Below are 26,487 nucleotides of genomic sequence, written 5' to 3'. Positions count from 1 at the left end.
TCTTTGCTGTCACTTGTTCCTGAGATGCAGAATAAACAAAAAAGCAATATAATAGGTTACAATTAATTATGGATCCATGATTGCATCTCCTTGTTAAATGTTGGGACTAAGTTTCATTATAAGCCTTATTTCTTGTTTGTCCATTTTCTGTACACCATAATTTTAGGTAGGAACATTTTTTATTTGGTTTAAAAATTGTCACGTATTCTCTAGAGGCAAAGGAATGCAAATAGAATTAGCTGAATTATTTTTTGTATTTATTTTATAAAATATCAAGAATGTAATTTGTTTTATTGAGAATAGGATTGGACCTCTGAACATGGACAGATAAAAAATGCTGTCTTTTAAGTTAAGGTTCCTAACTACTGTACAATATGTAAAAAAAGGATGTTATAGCTCTAAAAACCTTATGACTGAAAAGGGTAGGAAAGAACTGTTATGGGAAGATAGATAAATATTCAAATGTACTCAACCATAATCCATATTACATTTTATCCTTCTGTTATAGATTAGAGGTGTGAACAACTTGTCTCTTACCCTCCATAAAAGACCAGAGACTGCACTCTTTTAACCAAGATTTTAAGAAACTCCATATTTTTCAGTTACTGGTGTGATAATAACTTTATCTCAACTATCACCAAAAAAGCAAGTTTTGGTTTTTTTGAAAGTTTCCTAAGTTGCTGCTTTTTTGCTTCACAGGATGTCACCTGCAAGTGCTATGAGGTGCTATCACTGGAAACAGAAGCTGCAGAATCTTCTGTATTTATTTACTATCTACATCATATATGTGCAGGATTCGGGTAAGTGAGCACATTATCGCATCTTTAAAATAGGAAGCTCGTACGCCCAGTTTTGATCAGTAAGTGGTGTTCTGATGTATGGCTATATTATATATTTCTTTTATTTTCACAATTTCATATTTTGATTACATTGATCCACAGTAATTTGATAGCTTGATTGGTATGTTATGCCATTGTAAAGGTTCAGTATAGCTGTTTCTGAAAAGTATTTGACTCATTCATCCCTGCCATTACTTTTTCTTTAGCTCATTGTATACGTTACGTGATTGATCCTCTGATTTTTTTTTTCTTTGTAAATTCTTGCAACTCGGTTGAATTTCTGATTCATTTCTGCCTCCTCTATTGCAAGAATAAGGTGTGATCCTTAAATATGTTTCCATATTTTGGGGTGAGCGTGTGTGTGTAATGTAGTGACGCTTCATATCACAAATAAATTGATCTTAAAAACTGTAAATAAAAGATGGCGATGATGATGATGATTAACCTCGAAATATTTTGTGCACATTTAATCTGAATGATGGAAAAATTGCTTTAAAAATCTGTCTGAACCTAGACTAATTATAAACATTTATGAATATACATAAAGACCATTTAATTTAAAACTCTACTTTTGTCACTCTGTAGAAGCTGGAACATTTTGTAATATCTTGAGATTACTGTTGGCATGCTGAAGACCTGGAGATTTGATTTACTAAATGCCTGTTCCTGTGTGGTGCAGAAAGTGTTTAAGGAGTTTCAGCGGCTTTGTTGGAAAAGCCTCTGAAGTTTTCTAGATAGTTCTGGAGCACTTAAAAAAACCCACCACCTTGGAGCAGATTGTATGGTTTGCTAATTCCGTATCAAATCAGCAATTTTCCAGTTACTGACTTTGCATTGGAAAGATCATATTAACTATGAAAAACAGTGTGGAGTGTATAGAGATGTTCTGGATTTTTTAAAACAAAAATGTAGAGAGCTTTGATTATGCATTTGTTAAAGTGGCTAAGCTATGCATTCATAGTTCCAACTGCGCAACAATTTAAGTGGCGTACTTTTTAAAACCTAGATACAATATTGTAGACACAAGTCTACATTTATGGTCGGATTTTCTGCTGTAGCTCTCTAGTGCTCAGCACAAATGCAGTGTGCAAAAGTCCTATTTGAATTCCTGTGATCTTGAGCTGTCCAGCTGCCAGTCTGATCTCTAGTGCTTAAAAAAACAAAACAAAACAAAACTGGGAGGTGACTCTAATTTTCATCAGCTACTAGTGGGCCTTGTGCTTGGCAGTTGGGAAAGTTGGGGCACAAGGATGCCTCATCCGGTCCCCATAAACTGGCCACTGAAAGGGTGTAGAGCCACTACAACTACTCTGTACCACTTAAGGATCCCTCATTTGCTGGGCCAAATGTGCCAGGGGCTGGCTGCACCACCTTTAAGGCTGCTTAATGACAGTAGAGTGGTACAAGGAAGCCAAAATGCACTTGGTAATTCAAGAGACAAGGTGGGTGAGATAATATTGTTTGAAGCATCAATTTCTGTTGGTGAAAGAGACAAGCTTTCAAGCTTGTGCAAAATGCTAGGTCGCCATCAGAAGTTCGTCCAGTAAAAGGTATTACTTTACCCATCATTTTATTTTGAAATCCACTGATCTGGTACGTGCCAGTTTTTCTGTTTTTGTTTTGTTTTGTTTTGTTTGTCCTAGGTCTTTTGGCTAAACTGACCTGGCTGGATTCAAATTGTTTTGATCCCTTTATTGCTATGAGAAGGAGTTTTCTATTGCACATTATTTTTCAATTAATGCCTCGGATAGGAGAGGGATAGGATAGCCCAGGAATATCCAATTTCAAGAGACAGATATGTTTGCTGTTCAGCAGTGAAGTACGTCACAAGCACCCTTTGTTGTTAACACTCTTTTGAAATGAAAATGGGAGTGATGTCATTTCACTGGATCTGTCTTCAGCCCCTTGGGCTTTGGTTGTTCATGCTGCCTTTGCGGTCTGCAGGGGTAGGTTTCTTTGTTAGGCTATAAACTAGATCTGCAATGTATTGACTTCCCCGCATTTCTTTTGTACTTTTAAATAGAAGTTTACTGTGTGAGGAATACTAAGCAGATGGCACCAGCCTGTTTAATGCATCAAACATCATCTTTGACATGTTCTTTCTTTTACTAAAGATGTCTGTCAGTCTGACTTCGAACATGCCTGACATCCAGAATGTTAATGTCAGCTTCAGTGCTACTTAAGTTAACTCAACAGAGCAGTGATTCTCAGATATGGTTTGGGACCCCAAAGTGAGTTGCAGCCTCATTTTAATGAGGTCACCAAGACCAGCTTTAGGCTTGCTGGAAACCAGGGCTGAAGCTAAACCTGAGCTCTGCCTGCATCTGGGTGGTGGGCTTGGGCTGTGCCCCCCACTCCCTTGCTCATGGTGGCAGGGGTCAGGATCCACCAGGTCCCCCCAGGATCATGTAGAAACAGTGTTGTCAGAAAGGGGTTACAGTTCAATTAAGTTTAAGAATCCCTGCAACAGAATAAATACCCATAAAATATTCATTAGTAATCTCAGAAAGCTATTGGATTTTTCTACTTCACATACCATAGGCTAGATATGTAGAAAGATGATAATCTTTCTCATAGAAAAACTACAGGGCTTATGGTCCAGGCCAAAAAACATGAGCCATGCATTTGTGGGCCACAAATGCAAAAGTAATGGAGGCTTGCTTGCATAAGGATGCAGGGTCAGGCATGTTTTCAGAAAATGAACTCAAGGGAGGAATAAACACATCAGAAAACCTATAATAGTAGCAGACTTGTCTCTAAATGGAATGCTTTTTCAGTGTTCTGTGATGTCAGCAACTATTTGAGGTGCACAGCTCTTTTTCATTAACTGATTAATTCAGTGTCAAAATACTGAGAGGCAGGTGCAATAGCTGAGTGAATTGCCCTAATATAGACCTGCTCAGAAGCACACTGAAGTCAGTGGAAAGACTTCTAGACATTCATAGATTTTAAGGCCAGAGGACACTAGCTCTTTTAATGCACTAGAGATTATATGTGACGTGATCATCTTGACATTTTGTCTGACAAAGGCCACAAGAACTTCTCTGAACTAATTCCTATTTGAATTACAGCATGTCTTTTGCAAAACCTTGCAATCTTGATATAGAATGTCTCAGGGGGTAGCTGTGTTAGTCTTTAGATTCACAAAAAGGAAAAAAAAAAGAAAGAAAGGCAGTCTTGTAGCACCGTAAAGACTAACACTCAGAGATCATTGACTTTTAATAAAGCAATTGCAGTTTACACTAGCTGAGGATCTGTATTTACCAGCAGGGTGAGAAATAAGCATATCTTTTTCCAGTGTAAGGCTGACAGCCTGAGATGTACAAATAGTCAATATTTCTTCTGTAATGTGGGTAATTGGGCCATTCACTGGTTAAGATATAGCGATCTTCCAAATCAGTTTGTTTTTATACAAACCAAATAAAAAACCACCTCATTCAGAGTTAAGTAGTTATATTTTCCTCTTCTTGTAAAGTGCAGAAATGCATATAGACTGTTATCTCCAATAGCCTGTACTTTGTTCTGTTCCACCCAATTCACCTGTTGTATCTTGTGTGTAGAAGAGTTATGTAATGAGTATAGCCTCATAGACAGAGCTCCGGCTGACCTGTTTCTGACTGGATTCAGAAGACTTAGCTCTGCCATTAGACTGCAGGATGGCTGGGGAAAGTCACGTCTCCATTTTATGCCTGTGAGCTCTTGCTTCTGGAAGATCCCCTTCTGGAAGCAAAGCTGCCGTGTAGATGGGGCTCCTTCAGAAGGACACAAGAGTCCTTCTGAAGGAAATCTTCCTTGTGGAAGACCCCTGTGTCTTTCCAAAGGAGCCCCATCTACACACAGCTTTGCTTCCGAAAAGGGATCTTCCAGAAGCAAAATCTCACAGGGCTATGCTAATGAGACATCAGGTATTTAAAACTGCACCTCATTAGCATCTTCCACTTCTCTCATTACTATCCCTCTTCCGGAAGTGAGGGGTGAGGCAAGTGTAGGTGCAGCCATTGTGATTAATTTTTTCCATCACTTGACAGTCTGAATTGTTTCCTGATTTTGGTTGCTCTATGGATTATAATATAGGAGTTGAATCAAGGTTGTTTAAGTAATCTTAAATGTACATTTCTAACTGTACACTTTCTCTCCAGTTTGTTTTTAACTATAATCTCTTCATTGAATTTCCTGCTTTTCTATTGTTTGTGCCTTTTGAGGGACTTGCAACATTCTCTCAAAAATTTTTGTGCCATCAAGTATGTGGTATGACTCTACAGCCTTAACTAAGACTTAATTAATTTTCATGTTATGTAAAAAGGGGGAAAAGATATTCAAAAATAAATATCCATAGACAGCAACTCTAGTAACAGTAGTTCCATACTGTGTCCCTTGGTACTGCTATCATTGAATGATTATGATTGCAGCTGATGTCACAGGCAGTACCTAACCTGGAGAAGGAGCTGATCTGAAGCCCATTAATGCGAGTTGACATTGCTCCACTGACTTCTGTGGGTTTACACTTAGGCCCCTAGAACTAGCTGTAGGGAGAAAAATATCAGTGGGTCATGTGATGTCACAGGTAGTGCTGTTAACTGGATGTTGGAGTACAAGGAACCATGCTCTTCTACCTACTGACTCTTTTAAAATATTTATTTGTTGGTGTTCTTCAAGGGAAGTGGGTAAAAGAAAGAGGAGTTCCAGAAGGTCTTCACTTCCCCATAATTTGAGTAGAAGGCAGTGGAGTAGGATGACCACCGGTCCCGTTTTCACCAGGACAGTCCTGTATTTTAGGCAGACATCCCATTTTTTTTTTTTTTTAACAAAAAGCTAATTGTCCCATATATTCACTCTCCTGCTGAGCTGCCCTTCCCCAAGTCAGTGCAACTGCAACTGCAGGTAAAATTAATCAGACCCGGCTGGACAGCACGTGGAGCATGTGCTGACTGGCCAGTACAGGCAGCAGCAGGAGAGGGAGCCGGGGCCCTGCCAGAGGGAAGTCAGGGTATGCTGCGGGGGTAGGGAAGTGTGGTTTGTCCCTACCTCTAAGATTTTAAGGGGGGAACCTGTTCCCCAGAAGTGCTGGGCAGCCCCTCAGTGGGGCAGCTGCCCCTGCATCTGGGGAGACCACTGCTAGGAGGTAGCCCAATCCCCACCTCAGAACAGTCTCCCTTGTAGCTGCTCCTCTCTTTACAGGGCAGCCACCTGCACAGGTAGGGAGCTGTCTTGTGGGCTGTCAGCATCGTTGCCCGTGCTCGGAAGTGTGGGGCAGCCACCTTCCCCAGCTTGGGAGCTCTTCCTGGAGGAGTGGCAGCCCCATTGCTGGCACCTGAAGATGTGGGGCAGACAGGGAGGTCTCCTGCGAGGCAGCAGCCCCATGCCCTGGTGCCTGGATGTGTGGGGCGCCCAGGAGTCGCAGCCACCCGCCACAATCAGGCAGTGCCCCTCTTCCCCATAGGGTGGGAGCCTCCACAGAGCAGCCATCGCTGGAGCTAGGAAGCATCCCTGCAGCATTCCTGGAGCCCAGTGGTATGGGGGCAACAGCAAACCCTGCCCCACTTCCACAAGGCAACTACCTCTGAAACTGGGGAGCTCCCCTGTGGGTCAGCAACCGCGTTCTGGTGCCCCGTGGCTTGGGGCAGACAGGGAGCTGCACTTGCTTGACAGCCACAGCTGGGAGCCACCCCACCCCCTCTGCCGTGTCCCATATTTGACATATGGTCACCCCACAGCAGAGGGTCCGGATATACACAAACTGGGAATTAGGTCAGAGGATCAGAAGGGTCATTTGCTACTAGTTTGGGATGTGACACTATCCCCATGTAAGGAATACAGAGGTCAAGTCTGGGGGGTCTGTGGAAGTGGGTGAGTGTAGCTACAGGTGGGGTTAGAGTACTCACATATATAAGGGTGTGAAGCAGGTCTGGAGTTGAAGGTTTCCATCCCACCCCCACTCCCCAATGAAAAGGAGACTGGTGAGAGCCAGTTTGGAGGAGAGGGAACAAGGCGAAAAGCACGCTAGATAAGGGTAATGGTGTGTTAACAGAGAAAGTTAGTACAGTGCCCCTACTGTGAAAATTGGTTCAGCTTTATCTTTAACATGCCTTTCTTGCCTACACAGCTCAGGAAGTATGTATTTGAAACTGTTCTGACCCAGCCTACCCTGAACAAGGGCCAAAGATTTTATCTCTAAGTGAGCGATGAAATAACGAAAAGCAGAGTTGCTTATCTTTCTCCCTCCTGCCATCTATGCAGTAAAGATTGAAGTGCCACGATTCTATGCAAATCAGTAAGTGTAATTCTACATGTACAGCTGAGAGATGGGAATGATTTGATAACTTTATTACTAATACTTTATAAAATTCTCTACTGTTGTCACTGGGATGGGGATAAGTGTGTACCTAGTGGGTGGATGCTGGGTGTAAGTGGAACTGACACACTGAATACTTAGAAATTTACAAACCCTAAAGAACTTTTGGTTAAACAATGTCTCCTTTCTTGCTGTCAGGAGAAGGGGTATAGGGTATCTAATTTCTCAAATTCCTTAAACACACACAATATAAAAACAGAATAGATGTGCATGCGTATGTGGAAGCTGAGAAGTTAGATATATCTAGATTCTCTCTAGCAGTCCTGAAACACTCATTCATTCCCTTTCCCTGTAATTCCCCTCCATTTTAATGTAACACTATTAAAATAAGCTCTTTAATCTGTATTTGTTTAGTGGCCAGATTTTTGTTCTTTCGGCATACACATTGAGACCATTTATATCTTTTGTTGAAAACTCTGAGTTGTCTCTTTTCTACACCCTGCCTTAACCAACTAATTAATGTGAAAATAGGTCACAGCTGGAATGATTGTGCAGGAAGTAGCCTCTTATCTTCATTTATTTTAGTTTTTGACAATGTGTGTTGATAGACCTGATTATTATCTCCTCTGAAGTGTTTTGAACTCATTTTATCAACCATGAAATATTACCTTATGGTTAGTGGGATTCCCTTCCTCTCCCTGGCCAGAGAGTAGAATGCAGTCAAACACCACTGAGAATTCTAAGCTGAGGAGGAGGTGACAAGACATGGCTTATGCAGTCTCTTGATGTTTTGTTCCACATTAGTTACAAAAAAGGGAACCTTTTATGAATAAACCAAGGGATGAAAGCATTGGTCAGAAGGGCAGTAATATTTTTAAAGCACCTGTTGAAGAGTATGCCTTGAATAAAGATTATCTGCTTATACCATCAGATGTGATTTGTGGAAACTGCACTTTATATATGACATAGTGCTTGCTCCCAGGAGCAGAGCCAAGAACAGAATTCAATTTTCCTGATTCACAGTCTGCTCCAGTAGGTCACATTGCCTCTCATAAAAGTTATGTTGTAAAAAGGATCATAAGTTGCTGTAGCTCTCATTTGTTCCTTCGTGAGATGAATGGCTTTAATTTCAGTATGTCTCTCATCAATCATAGAATCATAGAATGCGAGAACTGGAAGGGACCTCGAGAGGTCATCATGTCTAGTCCCCTGCCCTCACGGCAGGACCAAGCACCATCTAGACGATCCCCGATAGGTGTCTATCTAACCTACTCTTAAATATCTCTAGTGATGGAGGTTGCACAACCTCCCTAGGTAGTTTATTCCAGTTTTTATCCACCCTGACAGTTAAATCTTTTCCTAATCTCCAACCTAAACCTCCCTTGCTGTTGTTTAAGTCGGTTGCTCCTTGTCCTATCCTCAGAGGATCTTTTAGACTTCTACTTTATTCTCTTATGAATTATCGATGGCAGAAATACTGGACTACAAAGCAGAGATTTTAGTTGGGAATAGGATAGTCCCTCACTTAAGAAGTGATGTGTACATGAAACTAGCAAGTTTACCAAATCTGTATTCTTAAAAGGAAATGAGTAATGGATGCAGAAGTAAAACTGCTGATTTTCAGGTGCCTAGTACCATTTTATTAACTTTGGTATCACTTAGGATTGAGTAATTTGTCAGTTAAGGTAGGGTCCCATTCTTGCACACACTCACGCCTTACATTACTCACACACGCAGTTCCATAGGATGTTCAACCTGATTACATAATGGGGTTGCTCAGGTGATATTAAAGATATCCATAGAATTATAGAACACTAGAACTGAAAGGGATTTCAAGAGGTCATCAAATCCAGTCCCCTGCCCTCAAGGCAGGACCAAGCATGGTCTATATCATCCGTGTTAGATATTTATCCAACTTCTTAAATATATCCAATCTACAACCACCCTAGGCAATTTATTCCAGTACTTAGCCACCCTGACAGTTAGGACAAGAAGCAATGGGCTTAAACTGCAGCAAGGTTAGACATTAAGAAAAATTTCATATCATCAGAAGCTAAAGAGAATAATTTTTCTCCCTCTTCCTTGTAACACCTTTTTAGGTACTTGAATTCAGCTTTACCATGTATATGCTCACTGCATCACAACCTCAGAGATCACTGTCTGGTAACTGTTAATTGCTGGATTTATAATGTCAGCATTAATCACAGCTACCATATTGAGCTAGCTCAGATAACATAGATTTTCCTTTATACAAAGTACATGGACTAAAAATGAAGGACATTTATTTTACAAAAATTGAAACACACTGAGTGAAAGAATTTTAGTCATGGCTGAAATAGAAAATACATCAAATTATTCATTCAGAGTTTAAGATTTTACATAAATACACCTGAATAAATAAAAAGTCACACTTGCTATTCCTTTGGCTGATGCTCAGTCAGTATTTCTTCCATTCCTCACATCTGAAAGAAAAAGTTGGCTAGGCACAGGCTGTAAAACATTTTCCATGCAGTTAACTAGAAATAGCTATGCAGCACAAAAATAAATGACAAGGGGAAAACTATTCCTTTAACATGACACGGTGACCAATAGCCCTAACCTCTCATCACTGCCTTTGAACCACCCCATTGCCCCAAGATCGGTTGCAAAAGAAGCATTAATGGTGAGTAGGAGAGTGGCTGGATGACTCTACCCCCAACCTTAAACAGTTAGACCTGGCAGGTTCTTGCTATTAGTATCCAAGTTTCCCAAAGGAACAAAAATGGTAACTAGAAGTGACAACCTAGTAAAATGTGTAACCAAGAGTAAGTCAAAATCTAGGCATTCTGTGGTTCAAAAGTGTCTTGAGCACCCAAAATCAGATCAAGCCCATAAAAAGATATAGTCATGCTGAAATGCTACAATGTGAATTTCCAGCACTTTCTTTGTGGCAACAGAACGGTGTTCCGGTACTTATGGTAGCACTGCTACTGGGAGTGTGTTCTGACACTTGTTTGTTTAGAACCCATGTACTGGTAAGCAACCTAGGTTATTTAAACTTTGGTCAAGACTGGTGTGCCTTGCTGAGATACACCTTGCACTCTGCCATTACAGAGTGGAAATCTCCATTCTCACAGTGGGAGTCTTCCATTGTGTCTTTGTTCTTTTGTATTATTAAGCACTTTATGAAGAAAATACTTGCATCTGCTAAACTATGCACCCCAATTTGTAGTCAGTGTCTGAAGAAACTTAAGGACAGAAACTGAGTATCCCACTAACCAAACTACTCTCCCTCTCAAAAAATAATTCTATTTATGAATTTCTGATAGTTTTAGGAATAGAAAAGAACATTTATAGCAAAAAAATTAAACAGAATTTGCCCCTTCTTGTAGTATTTTTCCTGTCTTTCATTTTAAATTTTGCCCTAGTGTCTCTCATATTTGGGTCTTTGCTGTTTGAGAGGCACATTCATAATTGTTTACTCAGTTATTAGGAAAAACAAACTGATTTATTTGGTGATGAGCTTTCATGGGATAGACCCACTTTTGGGTCTGCCCCACGAAAGCTCATCACCAAATAAATCATTTTGTTAGTCTTTAAAGTGCTACATTTCTGCCGCTTTGTTTTGTTGGAGTACAGACTAATATAGCTACCTCTCTGTTACTATTCAATTATTAGGAAACAATTTTCTTTTACTTGTTGCTAATCGTTCTAAAGATTTTCCCCTCTGTGGTTTTTTCTGTTATCACTTTCTATTCAGTAAGTTTCTCGTTATGTTAGTTCTTGATAGCACCAGTAGCTTCTCAATTATATGTTGGATTGTTGACAGCATAGCATTCAAAATTGTAGGGCTTAATTTAAAAAAAAAAAAAAAAAGAAGCGTTTTGGCAATAGAGTCCTTTTTAGTGGTAACTCAGTTGCTTGAGTAATATTCCAGTGTTACTGGAATAATATTTTATAGTTAAAATGTAAATTTTACAATTTCATGGATACCTCTACATTTATTTTATTTTTACTAATGAGCATATTCCTAAAAAACTTGTACAGTTAAAATGTACTTCATATTGTTGTATATCATTTTGCATGATTTTCTTAGGGTGCCATCAAAATTTAGGTTTCAATCCTGAAAGTGCTTATTCTGGGCATGCAGTGTAATTCTTTTGACTTCAGAAAACCAACGCATGCAAGTAAATGCTACCCCCAGTGTTAAATATGTGCAGGATTGGGCCCTTATATAACAAGCAAAACAGAAATGTAGAAGGAGCTGGATACCACTGGCCTGATTATTTACAGGGTGCAATATGATCATAATATTTTCCAAGTTCCAGCTTTTTTCCATTATGAATACAGTTCAGGATGGGTGTCAGGCAGGATGCTGCAACTCTCCATGTTGAACAGAGTTTGTTTTGTTCAGATACATGCTTTGGCTGCTCACTGTTCTCGTAATTAATGGTGCAGTGACAAATTCATTCTATCAAGCTGAGGTCATCTTTTATCAGAACTCTGCTATGAGGTAGAGGAAAAGACTTCATGGCTGAAGTTATCGCAGAGGCATTTGTGGCAAAAAACACAGTTCTGAGTGCTTACTTATTTTTTTAGGTAGGGGGTGAAATGAGGGAGTGAGGTTATGGCTGCAGTGGAGTGCTCTCCTGTCAACGTAATTAATCCCTCCCCAATGAGCAACAGCAGCCAGGTCAGTGGGAGAAGTTCTCTCACTGACTCAGTGCAGTCCACACTGGCACTTACATTGGTGTAACTTACGTCATTCAGGAGAGGTGACTTATTCATATCTTTGAGTGACATAAGTTATACCATTATAAGAGATAGTACAGACAACCTCAGTGTGTTTCTGATTTTCTGTCTAGAAATTTTCTAAAATTTGCAGGAAGCAAGTTATTAACTGTATTGGAATGTGAAATCTTCTGCAAATTTTCTTTGGTGTTTATTTTTTTCAATTCTCCAGTATATTTGTGTAACCCATGCACCAACTGGGTGTGGTTCACTTTCCCATATAGTGGCACGTAGCCCACTCACAGAGCGGAATAATGGCTTTTAGCTCAAGCAGTAGAGGCTCATGTATTAAGCTCCAACAATCCCAGGTTCAAGTCCCTCTGTCAGTGCTTATATTCACTTACTTCATACTAGACATGACAAAAGCTGAATAGCACCCTGGAACCGTACCATAACTACATCATGTAAATGCTGCAATCACAAAAATGCCTTCAAAGAAGAGATATTTCCCACACAGTAATAAAGTTGTATGTATTAATGTGTTCCCTAGCACTGAGCAGTTGATCTAAAAAAACTGATTTATCTGTTTGGGTGTTTTTACTTTATAAAATATTGTTATTTAAGAAATCAACACTATCATATACATTTAAAAATAAAAGGAAGAAAGTGATAGCATTAGCTGAACACAGAATTGGTTAAAATAGAATTAGAAATTCTTGATTCTTAATTTTGTGTGTGTCATGAGTAATTGGAGGAACTTGAGATGCTGCAATCGCAATATTTTTCTGTGCATAAGCTAGCAAAATTGGGTAATACAAACTAATCGAGTTGTGTAAGGTTTCATTTCCTTTTCTATAAAAGTCTATACTTCCTTCTTTTTTGAACTGTTGAAACCTGGCATGATATGATATTTGTTTCTTAAAGGATACATTTGTTACTATGCACTATATGCACCGGCTTAATTTTTGTCTATGTTGATTAGATGAGGTGTTTGCCCATTGTATTAGTAATTAATTTTTCTAAATTCGTTGTGCAGATGTAGGGCCTCAATCCTGGGTTGCAGCCAGCTATGCTCAGCACACCTCAGGAAGTGGAAAAGCAAATGAGAGCAAAAGTGGTTTTAAGTACCCAGAGCCTAGAGCTGCCTAGAGACAGCCATAAGTTGGAGAGCAGCCTGCACAGTGTATCTCAACCTTACACCCAGCTGCCTCTGACCTTCATGAGGCTGTTCCAGTATCCAGGAATCACCAGTGCTTAAAGGCATCCCTGCCATTTCCTCCTTAACCTGCCTGTGCCTACTGAAAAGGCAGTAAAGTAGCACCCCAGGTGCTACACAGAAATTTTTCCACATAGGGCAGGAGAGGTGGGGAGTAGGAGGAGGGACTGGCCAATTTTTTTTTTTCTAGGTAGTCCGTCGTGTCTGACGATGACATCTTGAGCTTCCACAGGCTCATCAGTTCTGGACTTGCATGTGGCTGAGGAGTCCAAGCTTTGAACGGCATGGGCGTTCACAGTGGGGGCAAGGGAGTTGTCCTGGCTCTGTTGGAGAGGCTGCTGCTGTTGCTATCTTCCTCTCACGAGCATCAGTGAGGCGTACATGTCGCTGCTTTTCAAAGTTGCTATACGCATGTCGTATGAGAGCATGCCAGCCTGTTCAGTCTTTTGCATGCTGCTCTAGCTGATCTGGTTTTAAACTAGCATGAGCACTGTTGGCCTTCATGCCGTCTTTATACCTCTTGCGTGGCCTGCCTTGATTTCTTTTGCCCTTGTAGAGTTCACCATAGAGAAGTTGCTTAGGGATTCTTGACTCCTCCATTCATGTGACGTGCTCTGTCCAGCAAAGCTGGGCTTTCAGAATCATGGCTTCGATGCTCGTGGTTCCTGCTCTGTCCAGGACTTCCAGGTTCGTAACTGTCCAGCCATCGAATGTGCAGTATTGACCTCAGGCTGCGTGTGTGGAAGCGCTCCAGCAGTTTTATATGTTTTCTGTACAAGGTCCAGCTTTCACAGCCATACAGGAGACTGGTCAGGACTATACCCTTGTACGCTTTCAGTTTGTGGACTGTCAGATATTGTGCTGATTCAACACTTGCGCACTCAGATGTCCTAGTGCCCAGCTGGCCTGGCAGATTCTGGCATTGACTTCTTTGTCAAGGGAGCCACCATTGGCTATCACACTGCCAAGGTACTTGAACTCCTCCACTGTTTTTAACTCTGTTCCTTCAATAAAGATTGAAGCAGGGAGAGCAGCAGATCCTGGAGCAGGTTAAATCAGTACCTCGGCCTTTCCTAGGCTGATGGTCAAACCAAAGAGGTGAGTGGCATCAGCAACCTTGTTGACGATGAGCTGGAGATCAGATTCCTTGTGTGCCATAAGTGCCCAGTCGTCAGCAAAAAGGGCTTCAAGGATGAGCCTCTCAAGCGTCTTGGTTTTCGCATTCAGATGACGAAGGTTGAAAAGTGACCCATCAAGTCTGTATTTTATGTAGACTCCAGGGTCCAGGTCCCTAACTGCATGGCTGAGGACGCACGTGAAAAAGAGGTTGAATAACACTGGGGCCAGCACGCACCCTTGCTTCACACCACTGGATATCTCAAAGGGATCTGAGGACTCGACATTTGAAAGAACAAAGCCAGTCATGTCATCGTGGAACAGGCATATGAGGTTAACAAATCTTCTCAGGCAGCCAAGTTTTGACAGGGTAATCCACAGGGTTTCTCTGTTGACGGTGTCAAGTGCCTTGGTCAGGTCTATAAAAGACAGCGTACAAATCCAAGTTCTGCTCTGTGCATTTTTCCTGAACCTGACAAACGGCAAAGATCACGTCAGTGGTGCTGAAGCCTGGGCGAAAACCACACTGTGCCTCTGGTAGGTTCTCCTCTGAGATGCTGGTGATCAGACAGTTGAATCATAGAATCATAGAATAGTAGGACTGGAAGGGACCTCGAGAGGCCATCGAGTCCGGCCCCCTGCCCTCATGGTAGAAAGTCATTGAGGATGACTTGAGCCAAGATCTTCCCAGCAGTACAGAGAAGGGAGGTGCCCCAGTAATTTCCACAGTCAGCTTTGTTGCCCTTGTTCTTGAAGAGCAAGATGATTGTGGCATCGTTAAAGTCTTTAGGCATGTCTTCTTCCCAGATGCTGATCAAGATGTTGTGAAAGGCTTCAAGTGACACTGGTCCTGCCACTTTGAAAATTTCAGCAGGGATACCGTCCAGCCCAGGGGCTTTGCCAGAGCTGGTCTGGCTGAATGCCTTTTTGACCTCATCCATTGTCGGGGGACAGGTCAAGACTGTCTATTGTGGGTTTCTGTAGGATCTGGTCTAGGGTCACAGGGTCGACAATGGAGGGTCTGTTGAGAAGGTTGCTGAAGTGCTCGCTCCACCTATTGTTGGTGCTGTTCTTCTCACTCAGAAGGGTCATGCCATCTGCAGATAAGAGAGGTGTAGTACTTGGCTTTGAAGGTCCATATATTGCTTTGGTAGTACTGAAGAACATCTTGGAGTTCTTGGTGTCAGCGTAGTATTGGACTTCATGAGCTTTACTCACCCACCACTCATCTTACATTTTGAGAAATGCCGTTTGAGACTGGCTGTGAAGGTGTTTGAAACGATCACATTTAGAGATTGAGGACTGATCATTTTGCCATAGCAGAAATGCGTTCTGTTTTTCCTCTAAGATCTTCATGATGTCTTCGTCATTTTCATCAAACCAGTCTTGCTGAACTCTCTTTTTCAGTCCTAGTGTTGACTTGGCTGACTCCATCACCAGGGTTTTGAACTGGTCCCACTGTTGGGTCTCCAGTCAGAGGTCCATGGGACATCAGCACTTCGTCAAGGCGGGCTGCGAATTTCTCACGATGACCAGTATGTTGCAGCTGCCCGATGTTGAAGGAGGGTCTGACAACCTTGAGCTTTTTGAGGTGCAGTGGTGTGATGTGCAGCATAAGGACTGATCTGATGAATCAATGATCAGTCCAGCACTCAACTCCCCACATGGCCCTGGTGATCTTAATATCTTGAATGTCCCGCCTGCAACTGATGACATAGTCAATCAGGTGCCACTGTTTTGATCTCTGGTGCATCCATGTGGTCTTGTATTTATCGGCCTGCCTGAAGAGAGTGTGCCCACATAGAGCAGGGGAGGTGGGGAGTAGGAGGGACTGGCCAATTAAATTACTGTAAAACACACATAGGATAGACCTGGCCATAAAACTATCTACAGTTTGGAAAGTTTATATTCCATTTTATCAATTACTGAATAACCCACAAAAGCAAATTACAATCCAATGAATTCCTTCCCTACTCCAGGTATTACAGTTAAGAACTAATAATTGTTTTCTGGATAAAGCAGAAGCATCATCAATAAGAATGGTAAATTCTTCTATTGTTTGTCTCTGTACTTGTGTCACAGACCATATTTAGTTAAGATCGCTACAGTAAATTCTTTGATATCCAGTGTCCATGGAACTGGGAGATTAGAACATAAGAATGGCCATACTGGGTCAGACTAAAGGTCCATCCAGCCCAGTATCCCGTCTGCCAACAGTGGCCAATGCCAGGTGCCCCAGAGAAGGAGAACAGAAGACAATGATCAAGTGATTTATCTCCTGCCATCCATCTCCTGCCCTTGTACTGAAGGCTAGGGCACCATACTTTACCCCTGGCTAATAGCCATTTATGGACCTAACCTGCAAAAATTTATCGAGCTCTTTTTTTAAACCCTAATAGAGTCCTGGCCTTCACAGCCTCCTCCAGCAAGGAGTTCCACAGGTTGACTGTGCGCTGTGTGAAGAAAAATTTCCTTGTATTAGTTTTGAACCTACTACCCATCAATTTCATTTGGTGTCCCCTAGTTCTTGTATTATGGGAAAAGGTAAATAATTTTTCTATATTCACTTTCTCCACACCATTCATGATTTTATATACCTCTATCATATCGCCCCTCAATCGCCTCTTTTCCAGACTGAAAAGTCCCAGTCTCTCTAGCCTCTCCCCATATGGGACCCGTTCCAAACCCCTAATCATCTTAGTCACCCTTTTCTGAACCTTTTCTAATGCCAATATATCTTTTTTGAGGTGAGGAGACCACATCTGCACACAGTACTCAAGATGTGGGCGTACCATAGTTTTATCTAGGGGAAGTATGATATCTTTTGTCTTATTATCTATCCCTTTTTTAATAATTCCTAACATCCTATTTGCTTTACTAACTGCCGCTGCACACTGCGTGGATGTCTTCAGAGAACTATCCACTATAACTCCAAGATCCCTTTCCCGATCTGTCGTAGCTAAATTTGACCCCATCATGTTGTACGTGTAATTTGGGTTATTTTTTCCAATGTGCATTACCTTACACTTACCCACATTAAATTTCATTTGCCATTTTGCTGCCCAATCACTCAGTTTGCTGAGATCTTTTTGTAGTTCTTCACAATCCCTTTTGGTTTTGACTGTCCTGAACAACTTGGTGTCATCTGCAAACTTTGCCACCTCACTGCTTACCTCATTTTCTAGATCATTGATGAACAAGTTGAACAGGATCGGTCCCAGGACTGACCCCTGGGGAACACTACTAGTTACCCCCCTCCATTGTGAAAATTTACCATTTATTCCAACCCTTTGTTTTCTGTCTTTTAACCAATTCCCGATCCATGAAAGGATCTTTCCTCCCATCCCAGGACCGCCTAATTTACGTAAAAGCCTTTGGTGTGGGACCGTGTCAAAGGCTTTCTGGAAATCTAGGTATATTATGTCCACTGGGTGCCCCTTGTCCTCATGTTTATTAACCCCTTCAAAGAATTCTAATAGATTAGTTAGACACGACTTCCCTCTGCAGAAACCATGCTGACTTTTGCCCAACAATTCGTGCTCTTCTACGTGCCTTGCAATTTTATTCTTTACTATTGTTTCTACTAATTTGCCTGGTACTGATGTTAGACTTATCGGTCTATAATTGCCAGGGTCTCCTCTGGAGCCTTTTTTAAATATTGACGTTATATTGGCCGTCTTCCATTCATTGGGTACCGAAGCAGATTTAAAGGATAGGTTACAAACCCCTGTTAATAACTCCGCAATTTCACATTTGAGTTCTTTCAGAACCCTTGGGTGAATACCGTTTGGTCCTGGAGACTTGTTACTATTCAGCTTATCAATTAACTCCAAAACCTCCTCTAATGTCACTTCAATCTGGGAGAGTTCCTCAGATTTGTCACCTAAAAAGGCTGGCTCAGATTTAGGAACCTCTGTAGCATCCTCAGCCGTGAAGACTGAAGCAAAGAAATCATTTAATCGCTCCGCAATAGCACTGTCTTCCTTGATCGCTCCTTTTATATCTTTATCGTCCAAGGGCCCCACTGCTTTTTTAGCAGGCTTCCTGCTTCTAATGTATTTAAAAAACATTTTACTATAATTTTTTGAAATTTTGGCTAGCTGTTCCTCAAAATCTTTTTTGGCTTTTCTTACTACATTATGACACTTAATTTGGGAGTGTTTATGTTCCTTTCTATTTTCCTCACTAGGATTTGACTTCCACTTTTTAAAAGCTGCCCTTTTCTCTCTCACTGCCTTTTTAACACCTCTTCCCTGACACTGCTTCTCCACGACCCTGCCTCCGCTGACCAGGTCTGCCTGGCTGTGAGTCTTGTCGGTTATTTGAGTGTGCCAGTTAATCAACTAACAGTTAAACAAGAGTTTACTGTATTAGAAAATGACAGACTCAAGGAAGTATCTCTGCATAGGCCCTGATACAGAGATAATGTACTTGTGTGTGTATAAATCAAGCCTGCTGATGTGGGTGGGAGGAAGGCAAAAGGGGCAGTTGCTCAGGGTCCAGTGTTTCAAAGGGGCCTGGACCTCTAGTCGCTGCTTGCTGCTACTTAGGCAGCAGCAGGGGCAGAGATCCAGACCCCTTAGAACTGCCATGGCAACACTGCTTTGCCACTCTGCACAGATGGGAGGGAGGGAGGGGGGCCCAGCACCATGATCTGAGTAGTGCTAAGGGCTGACTTGCCCTTGGCCCCACCCCTTCTGCCCTTGGTCTTGCCACTTCCAGGGGTTTGGAGCCAGAGCTACCCCTCCCACCTTGCATCAGGGTGAGTGGTGGCTGTCCGCCTCAGCCCTGTAAATATATAATGTTATCAAGGTAGGCAAATCAGAAGAGCAGAGGGGTGGCAGAGGGGGTGTGGGGTGGGGAAGTCAAGAGTTAGATAAAACAATGTAAGGAAAATAATCCTTATCATGGGCCAGGTAATTGCTGTCCCGGTTCAAACCATGTGTTAATGTGTTGAATTTGAATATAAATGAGAGTTCGGAGCACTTTCGTTAACGATCATTAACTCTTGATAACAATTTTTCTGACTTTTCAACCTTGATAACTTTTGGACCTCAGTGCTTTATATATTGAGTCTGTTCTGGTGTGGCTATGATCTGAAGAAGTGGGTTTGTCCCACAAAAGCTCATCACCTAATAAATTATTTTGTTAGTCTTTAAAGTGCTACTTGACTGTTTTTTGTGTTGATAGAATACAGACTAACATGGCTATCTCTCTGTCACTACTGAATACCTTAGGATATGTGTTAACTACTTATGCTATGCAATCTGTTCCATCTTGTATTTAGCTGTGACTCTGAGTACTTCTCCCAGATCTCCCAGACCAATACCACCCTGTACTGTAAACCTACTGACCACTACGCCTACCTTCATGCCTCCAGCTTCCATCCCAGACACACCACGCGATCCATTGTCTACAGCTAAGCACTAAGATATAACCGCATTTGCTCCAACCCCTCTGACAGAGACAAACACCTACAGGATCTCTACCAAGCATTCTTGAAACTGCAATACCCACCTGAGGAAGTGGAAAAACAGATCAGTAGAGCCAGACGTGTGCCACGAAGCCTCTTACTACGGGACAAGCCCAAGAGAGAAACCAACAGAACACCACTAGCCATCACCTACAGTCCTCAGCTAAAACCTCTACAGCGCATCATCAGGGATTTACAACCCATCCTGGACAATGATCCCCCACTTTCACAGGCCTTGGGAGGCAGACCAGTCGTTGCCCACAGACAACCTGCCAACCTGAAGCAAATCCTAACCAGCAACTATACACCAGACCACAGTCACTCTAACTCAGGGACCCATCCATGCAACAAACCTCGTTGCCAGCTCTGCCCACATATCTACACCGGCAACACCATTACAGGACCTAACCAGATCAGCCACACCATCGTGGGTTCATTCAGCTGCACATCTACCAATATAATTTATGCCATCATGTGCCAGCAATGCCCCTCTGCTATATACTTCGGACAAACTGGACAGTCTCTACGTAAAAGAATAAACGCACACAAATCAGATATCAGAAATGGCAATATACAAAATCCTGTAGGAGAGCACTTCAATCTCCCAGGCCACACAGTAGCAGACTTAAAAGTAGCTATCCTACAGCAAAGAAATTTCAGGACCAGACTCCAAAGAGAAATTTCTGAGCTACAATTCATCTGCAAATTCCATGCCCTCAGCTCTGGCTTAAAGAAAGACTGCAAATGGCTGGCTAAATACAGAAGCAGCTTCCCCTCCCTTGTGTTCACACCTCTAGATCAACTGCTGGTAGTAAGCCTCACCCTTGCTGACTGAGCTAACCTTGTTATCCCCACCTTTGCTCTGGCTTATTTATACCTGGCCCTGCAGATTTCCAAGACCAGCATCTGATGAAGTGAGTCTGTGCTCACGAAAGCTCATGCTCAAAACTTTTCTGTTAGTCTATAAGGTGCCACAGGACCCTTCGTTGCTGTTACAGATCCAGACTAACACGGCTACCCCTCCGATGCTTGTCTCCCAGATCTGTGTAGCTCAAACACTTGTGTCTTTCACTAGCAGATACTGAGGAAAGATATCACTTCACCTACCTTTTCTCTGTAATGTTGTGGGACCAACAGAGCTACAACAACACTACAAATAATAGATAATTATGGCACAGTATTAAAATTATTGATCTTGGATTGGGTCTATTCTCTGAATGGTGGATATCCAGAAAAATTAATTTAAGGAATGTTATATTTTTAGAAAAAGTTCTGAGGTCTTGATCTTGATAGGTGCCCAACACCACCAAGTTCAATGGGAGTTGAAGATGGTTGGCACCTCACAGGCTGAGGCCAGTTCTACACTATAAAATTACAGAGGTTTAACTACATCATCTGAAGGTGTGAAAAATCCATACCCTTGAGCACAGTTATACCAACCTAACCCCTGATGTAGATAGAAGGGCTTCTCCCTTCAGCATAACTACGGCCTTTCTGGCAGAGGTGACTTAACTATTCTAGTGGATGCGTAGTAGCATCTTCAGTGAAGCTCTAGGGTAATGAAGCTGTACTGTTATAAGTATAGACCTGCTCTTAGGGTATGACCGAAAGAATATGCCCCTTAGAGATCAAACGTGAGTTTCAAAATTGGTTGTCATTCAGCTTAACTCTGCTCCCATTGAAGTGAATGGGAGCTTCACTCCTGACTTTAAAAGGAGGAGTTAGACCAATGAATGCTTTTCGAAATTTCACTCCCAAAGATTCAGTTCAAAAATTTATCTAGTTTACATCTCTGCCTAGCAAAGTTGTTATATTAGAAGAAACCAAACCTGTGCTCTCCCACCCCCATCCTTTGTATGCCACTACGGTATTGCCATTCAGTATTCAGTATGGGAAAAGACTTAGAGGAAGAAAGGAGAATTGCTGTGCACATTTGGCAGTGATTACATGTTTTAGCTTGTGGTTTTGTAAATAGCTCACTATGATCTCATATGATCTTGTCTAGAGCTTACCATGGAAGGGGATTTTATATTCCGCTTTCTACCTCTATAATTATCATGTCATATGAGGACAATAAACAGATGCTTAAGGAACGACTTGACCGCCCCTGCCCCCCACTAAGGACCCTAATGCACAAATCTCACAGGAGGCATTGATATTAAATGCTTTTATCTACCTTCGCTCAGACTTAATGCAGGCTTTCCTATAAATACTAGTACAATATTACCCTGATTTTTCAGTAGTGCGGAGTGCCTGAGCTTCCTGTGACTGCCTTGGGGCTAGTGCCCCATCTAAAATTTTCACTTTTAGTTAAGGAATCCTATCACCATGAGAAGAAGTAGACCTGTCACAATTTAAAAGCAAAAACTGATGGAAATCAGAATCAGTCAAACGAAGCTAAAAGATATTAGGCCATATTTTTATTTTGGATAATAATTTAGCAGCAGTTGCTAGAAGTTAAAATAAATGACAGCTGGAACTATTCATTCTTCTTTGACAGTTTGCCCTGTAAAGTTTATGATTTTTTTTTATTTCTTTATTTAGCTCAGCCCTTCTGAAAATCCACCAGTACTAAGAATTTAAAAATGTTTTTGTATGTATATAATACATATTGTTATCTAATTAGCTCTGGCATTGTGCTAGCTATCTGTGTTCTGATTCCAATAATCCTCTTTTAAGTAAGATTCAAGGAACCTTACTGCTCATTGGTCAGTAATTGGCCGCACTAATGAAGCAATCAGTTGAATCTGAGCATCCATCCATGTTTCTACCTATTCATCCATTTATAATCCAGTTGTTTTTAATCCTAATTCACAGAGGAAAGCTTTTTCACCACTGTGAGTGAATTAGTTTTGGTCACATTGTGATGAAAGATGTGTTGTAGTTCTGTGCAGTGTTGGCTTCTGATTGTAGAACTATACAGTCAGGGCCAGATTCTAATCACTGGTGTGCGATGTTCCTTATCTTAAATAATCAGCTACTGCTTTTGTTCACTTGAGACACATAAAGTACTGCACAAACATCTTGCATCAGCAGGGAGCAAGGCATTGAACCAAAGCAAATAAAAAAATCTAATCTTTTGGCAATTTATACTGTTGTTGGATTTGAGCTTAGTGCCCCAGTTAAAAATTTCACTTTTAGTTTAATGAATTCTGCCTCCAGGAGGGAAGATAAACCTATCACATTTTAAAAGTAAAAATTGGTGGAAATCAGAATCAGACCAATAAAGTTAAAAGATATTAGGCTGTATTTTTATTTTGGATAATATTTTAACCTATCCTCTAGGAGATAAAGGGAAAATAAATTAATTTGCAACAGTTCATAGACATTGAAGTAAATGACAGCTGAAATTGTCCATTCTTCTTTGACAGTTTGCCCTGTACAGATTATGATATTTAATTTCTTCATGTAAAACACAGTTCCTGTTTTTAGTCTAGTTCATTATATTGATATTATATTTTTAATGAAGTTAATTAATGATAAATTTGTAGGTGAGAGGTTGAACCTTGTAAATGAATAGATACATACCAAATGACATCATATGGCCAATCTCAAACACTTGAATTCAAAACCTAAAAGACACTATTAGCTGCTATTACAGCCATGCCATATAAGGCGGGACCCTCTATTCCTCTTTTTGTATAGTTCTTAGTGCAACAGGGTCCCACATACTTGGTTGATCCCCTACATACTTCCTTAATAAACATGATTAATAATTAATATCTGGCTAATGCAAACATTCTATAAACAACCTCAGTAGGAAGAAACATCTAACAAAATGCAGGCTTTTGCATGCAGCTTAGACTTCAATAAAGAAAACCTGTGAGTCAAACATTTTGTACAACCCAACTATAAATGTTTTTATGGAAGCATATTACTCTACAGATAAAGATATAAAAGAATTGAAAAAGTGCAGAGAAGAGAAAAAACTATTAGGGATATGGCACAGTTTCCATACAAGAAGAGAAGAAAAGGACTGGGACCGTTTATCTTAGAAAAGGGACAACTAATGGGGAATATGATGCAAGTCCATAAAATCATAACTAAAGTTATTTATACCTTCATATAACAAAAAATCCAATAAAATTTATAGGCAGCTTGTTAAGAACAGTGCTTCTTCACACAATACACAGTCACCCAGTGAAACTTGTTGCCACAGGGTATCGTTCAGGCCATAAGTATATCTGAATTCAAAAAAAAGAATTAGATAGTTCATGGGTCTGCAACCTGGGACTCCGGAGCCTCATATGACTCTTTAAGGACTTCTTTGTTCTTCCTGATGCTATAATTGCAAATTTTAAAAAAATAAACAACAAAAACACCCTCCTGATTATTTTCGATAAATGGTGAATGTGTAAAAGCCCAAAAATGAACAACTCATAGCAAATAAATAGCAGACAATACGTGGTCTTGAAACTTTGGATAACTCCACCTAGCATCCTCCAGAGAGAGAGAGAAGGTTCAGGAGCGAAAGTGAGGAAGGTGGTGCTACAAACAAACACGTAAAGTTTGAGGAAATAGAATATGTAAAAAGTTTGTGAATACCTGGGGTAAACATGTATCACATTACAATCATTGTGTGTGCACTGTTCTTAAAATAGGGTTTACAAAAAGGCTGGCTTGATATTATTTATTAAGGACCATCTTGTATTCACATGCATTGCAGCTCTTTAATTATTGAGCTATTTACCAAATTGGAAAAAAATGGCTCTTCTTGCTATTTTGGCTGCTGACCCCTGAAATAAGTTCATGAAAGGTCAGTCCATCAGTGACTACTAGCCAAGATAGCCGGAGAGACAACCTCAGGCTCCACGTGTCCCTAAACCTCCAACTGGCAGGTCCAAAGATGACAGCATAACGTAGATTACTCAAAATTACTCCCTGTTCTAGTCATTCTCGCTAAAGCCTTTGGCTCTAGCCACTGTCAGAGACAAGATACTGGACTAGATGGACGATTGGGTTGACCCTAAATGGCCATTTTATGTATGTGTTGTATTTGAGCTGGGCGAGTTGATCTATTTTGCTTTCTCACAACTGCTGACTGATTTGTAATTGCAGTCCAATGACACAGTCTCTCTATCAACACATTGGTACACTCATCTCTCACTTAATGAGTACTTTACTTACGAGTACTCACTAAAACGAGGGACATACATACCTACCTTTGTTCACTAAAGGAGCGAACTTCATCCACTTGTATGAGCCAGCCGTGAGGTCCCTGGCTCGGGCACAGGGAGACCCATGGCCCCATGGCTGGCTCTGCTCCAGCTTCAGGGTCCCTGGCTGGGGCATGGGGAGGTTCACAGCCCTGCAGCTGGAGCAGAGCCAGCTGTGGGGTCCCTGGCTGGGGGGCACAGAGACCCACAGCCCTGGCCATCCCACTCCCAACACCCCCAACCTGCAACTTCCTGTGTACCCCCTGCCCACTCCCAACACCCACCCAGGCCCAGTCCCGAACCCCCTAGCCCACTGAACCCCCCCACAGGTACCGCTGCTGCAGCCCCAGGAACCGCCTCCTGCACTGGAGCCACCACCAGGTTTTAACCCTCCCTCCTGCACATGGCCCCAAACTAGCCCCAGCCTTTAACCTTTTCCAACTCCCCACCACCACCCAAGGTTCACTTACTTTTCAAAAGCAGCACTGCATGCTGCCACTGCTTCCCCCAATTAGGAGCACTAGGAACCAATCAGAGACTTTAACGTGTATTTAATGGTAATTTAGTGTCCCTCTTATGAGTTCTTGCCTACGAGCAGAAAGTTGGGAACCAATTGTGCTGGCATAGCAAGAGATAAGTGTACTGTCAAGCATGTTGAATAGTAACAGAGAGATAGCCATGTTAGTCTATATTCTATCAAAACAAAAAAGAGTCCAGTAGCACTTTAAAGACTAACAAAATAATTTATTAGGTGGTGAGCTTTCATGGGACAGACTCACTTATGGTCTGGAGAAGTGGTTCTGTCCCACAAAAGCTCACCAATAGATTATTTTGTTAGTCTTTAAAGTGCTACTGGACTGCTTTTTTGTTTTTTACTGTGAAGTGTGGCTTATTATGGTCATTGAAAAGCTTATTCGTATGAAAGCGGGTATGAATAATCAATATCTTAATTGTGACTACCATTCTTTATCTCCATTCTCATGAAACATGCAGATCATGAACTTAGACTAGCTAACTTATTGTTCTTTATGCTGCATTTTAGACAAGTTATAATATTGTATTTTTTCTGATTCTGCCATTCACCTATAATTTTATCTTTTTGTTGTTATATGGTTGAAGATAATTCTTTGCCCATATTCAGCAATGTTGTTTTTGCATCTTTATGCCTTGTTAATTGTTTCTTCTCTACCTGTAACTCCTTAACATTATTTTCAGTCAGGAAAAACACCCACAAATTCTCTCTTTCTCTCTCCCTGGGTGCGTCTGCACTAGGAACTAACTTCAAAGTTTGGCACTACTTTGAAATAGCCAGCAAAGAGTCTACACACCTTTGCGCTTCCTTCAAAGGAGCCCAACTTCAAACTCCTTACTCCAGTCCCGGGAATGGAGTAGTGGCGTACTTCAAAGTTTTACCTCGAAGTAGGGTGTGTGTAGACACTCAGCGTCAAAGTTGTTGGTCCTATTAGTAACAAGTAAAAAACCAGGGTTTTGTCAACAAAACTCACTATTGTAGCTGTAGCCCATAGGATCCCTGCCTCATTTGGCACAAAAGATGGAAAATGCGTGGTATATGAATATGTTTGGCGGAATTTGATTTTTTTTTTTTTTTTTTACAATTTTTAGCTATGTAAATGTTCACAGTTGCTCAGAATTGGGGAAATAAAGCGTTTTAAAAATCAATTGAA

The 26,487-nt window shown here is 41.3% G+C and overlaps 1 protein-coding gene across 5 annotated transcripts in view; it reads left to right on the top strand.

The window, feature by feature from the left end:
* The window catches only part of ADGRG6 (adhesion G protein-coupled receptor G6), a 163,773-nt gene that overhangs the window by 10,038 nt on the left and 127,248 nt on the right, over positions 1-26,487 (top strand). For all 5 annotated transcript variants that reach the window (XM_074988723.1, XM_074988724.1, XM_074988726.1 and 2 more), the window contains exon 2: positions 700-800. In XM_074988723.1, the coding sequence (XP_074844824.1) occupies positions 701-800 (100 nt within the window). In that variant the 5' untranslated portion in view covers position 700. The remainder of the gene's footprint in view (positions 1-699; positions 801-26,487) is intronic.

Source organism: Carettochelys insculpta, chromosome 3 (assembly GCF_033958435.1).
Source record: "Carettochelys insculpta isolate YL-2023 chromosome 3, ASM3395843v1, whole genome shotgun sequence".
Taxonomy (NCBI): domain Eukaryota; kingdom Metazoa; phylum Chordata; order Testudines; family Carettochelyidae; genus Carettochelys; species Carettochelys insculpta.
Note: the sequence above shows the minus strand (reverse complement) of the source record. Positions and strands in the feature narration are given on the sequence as shown.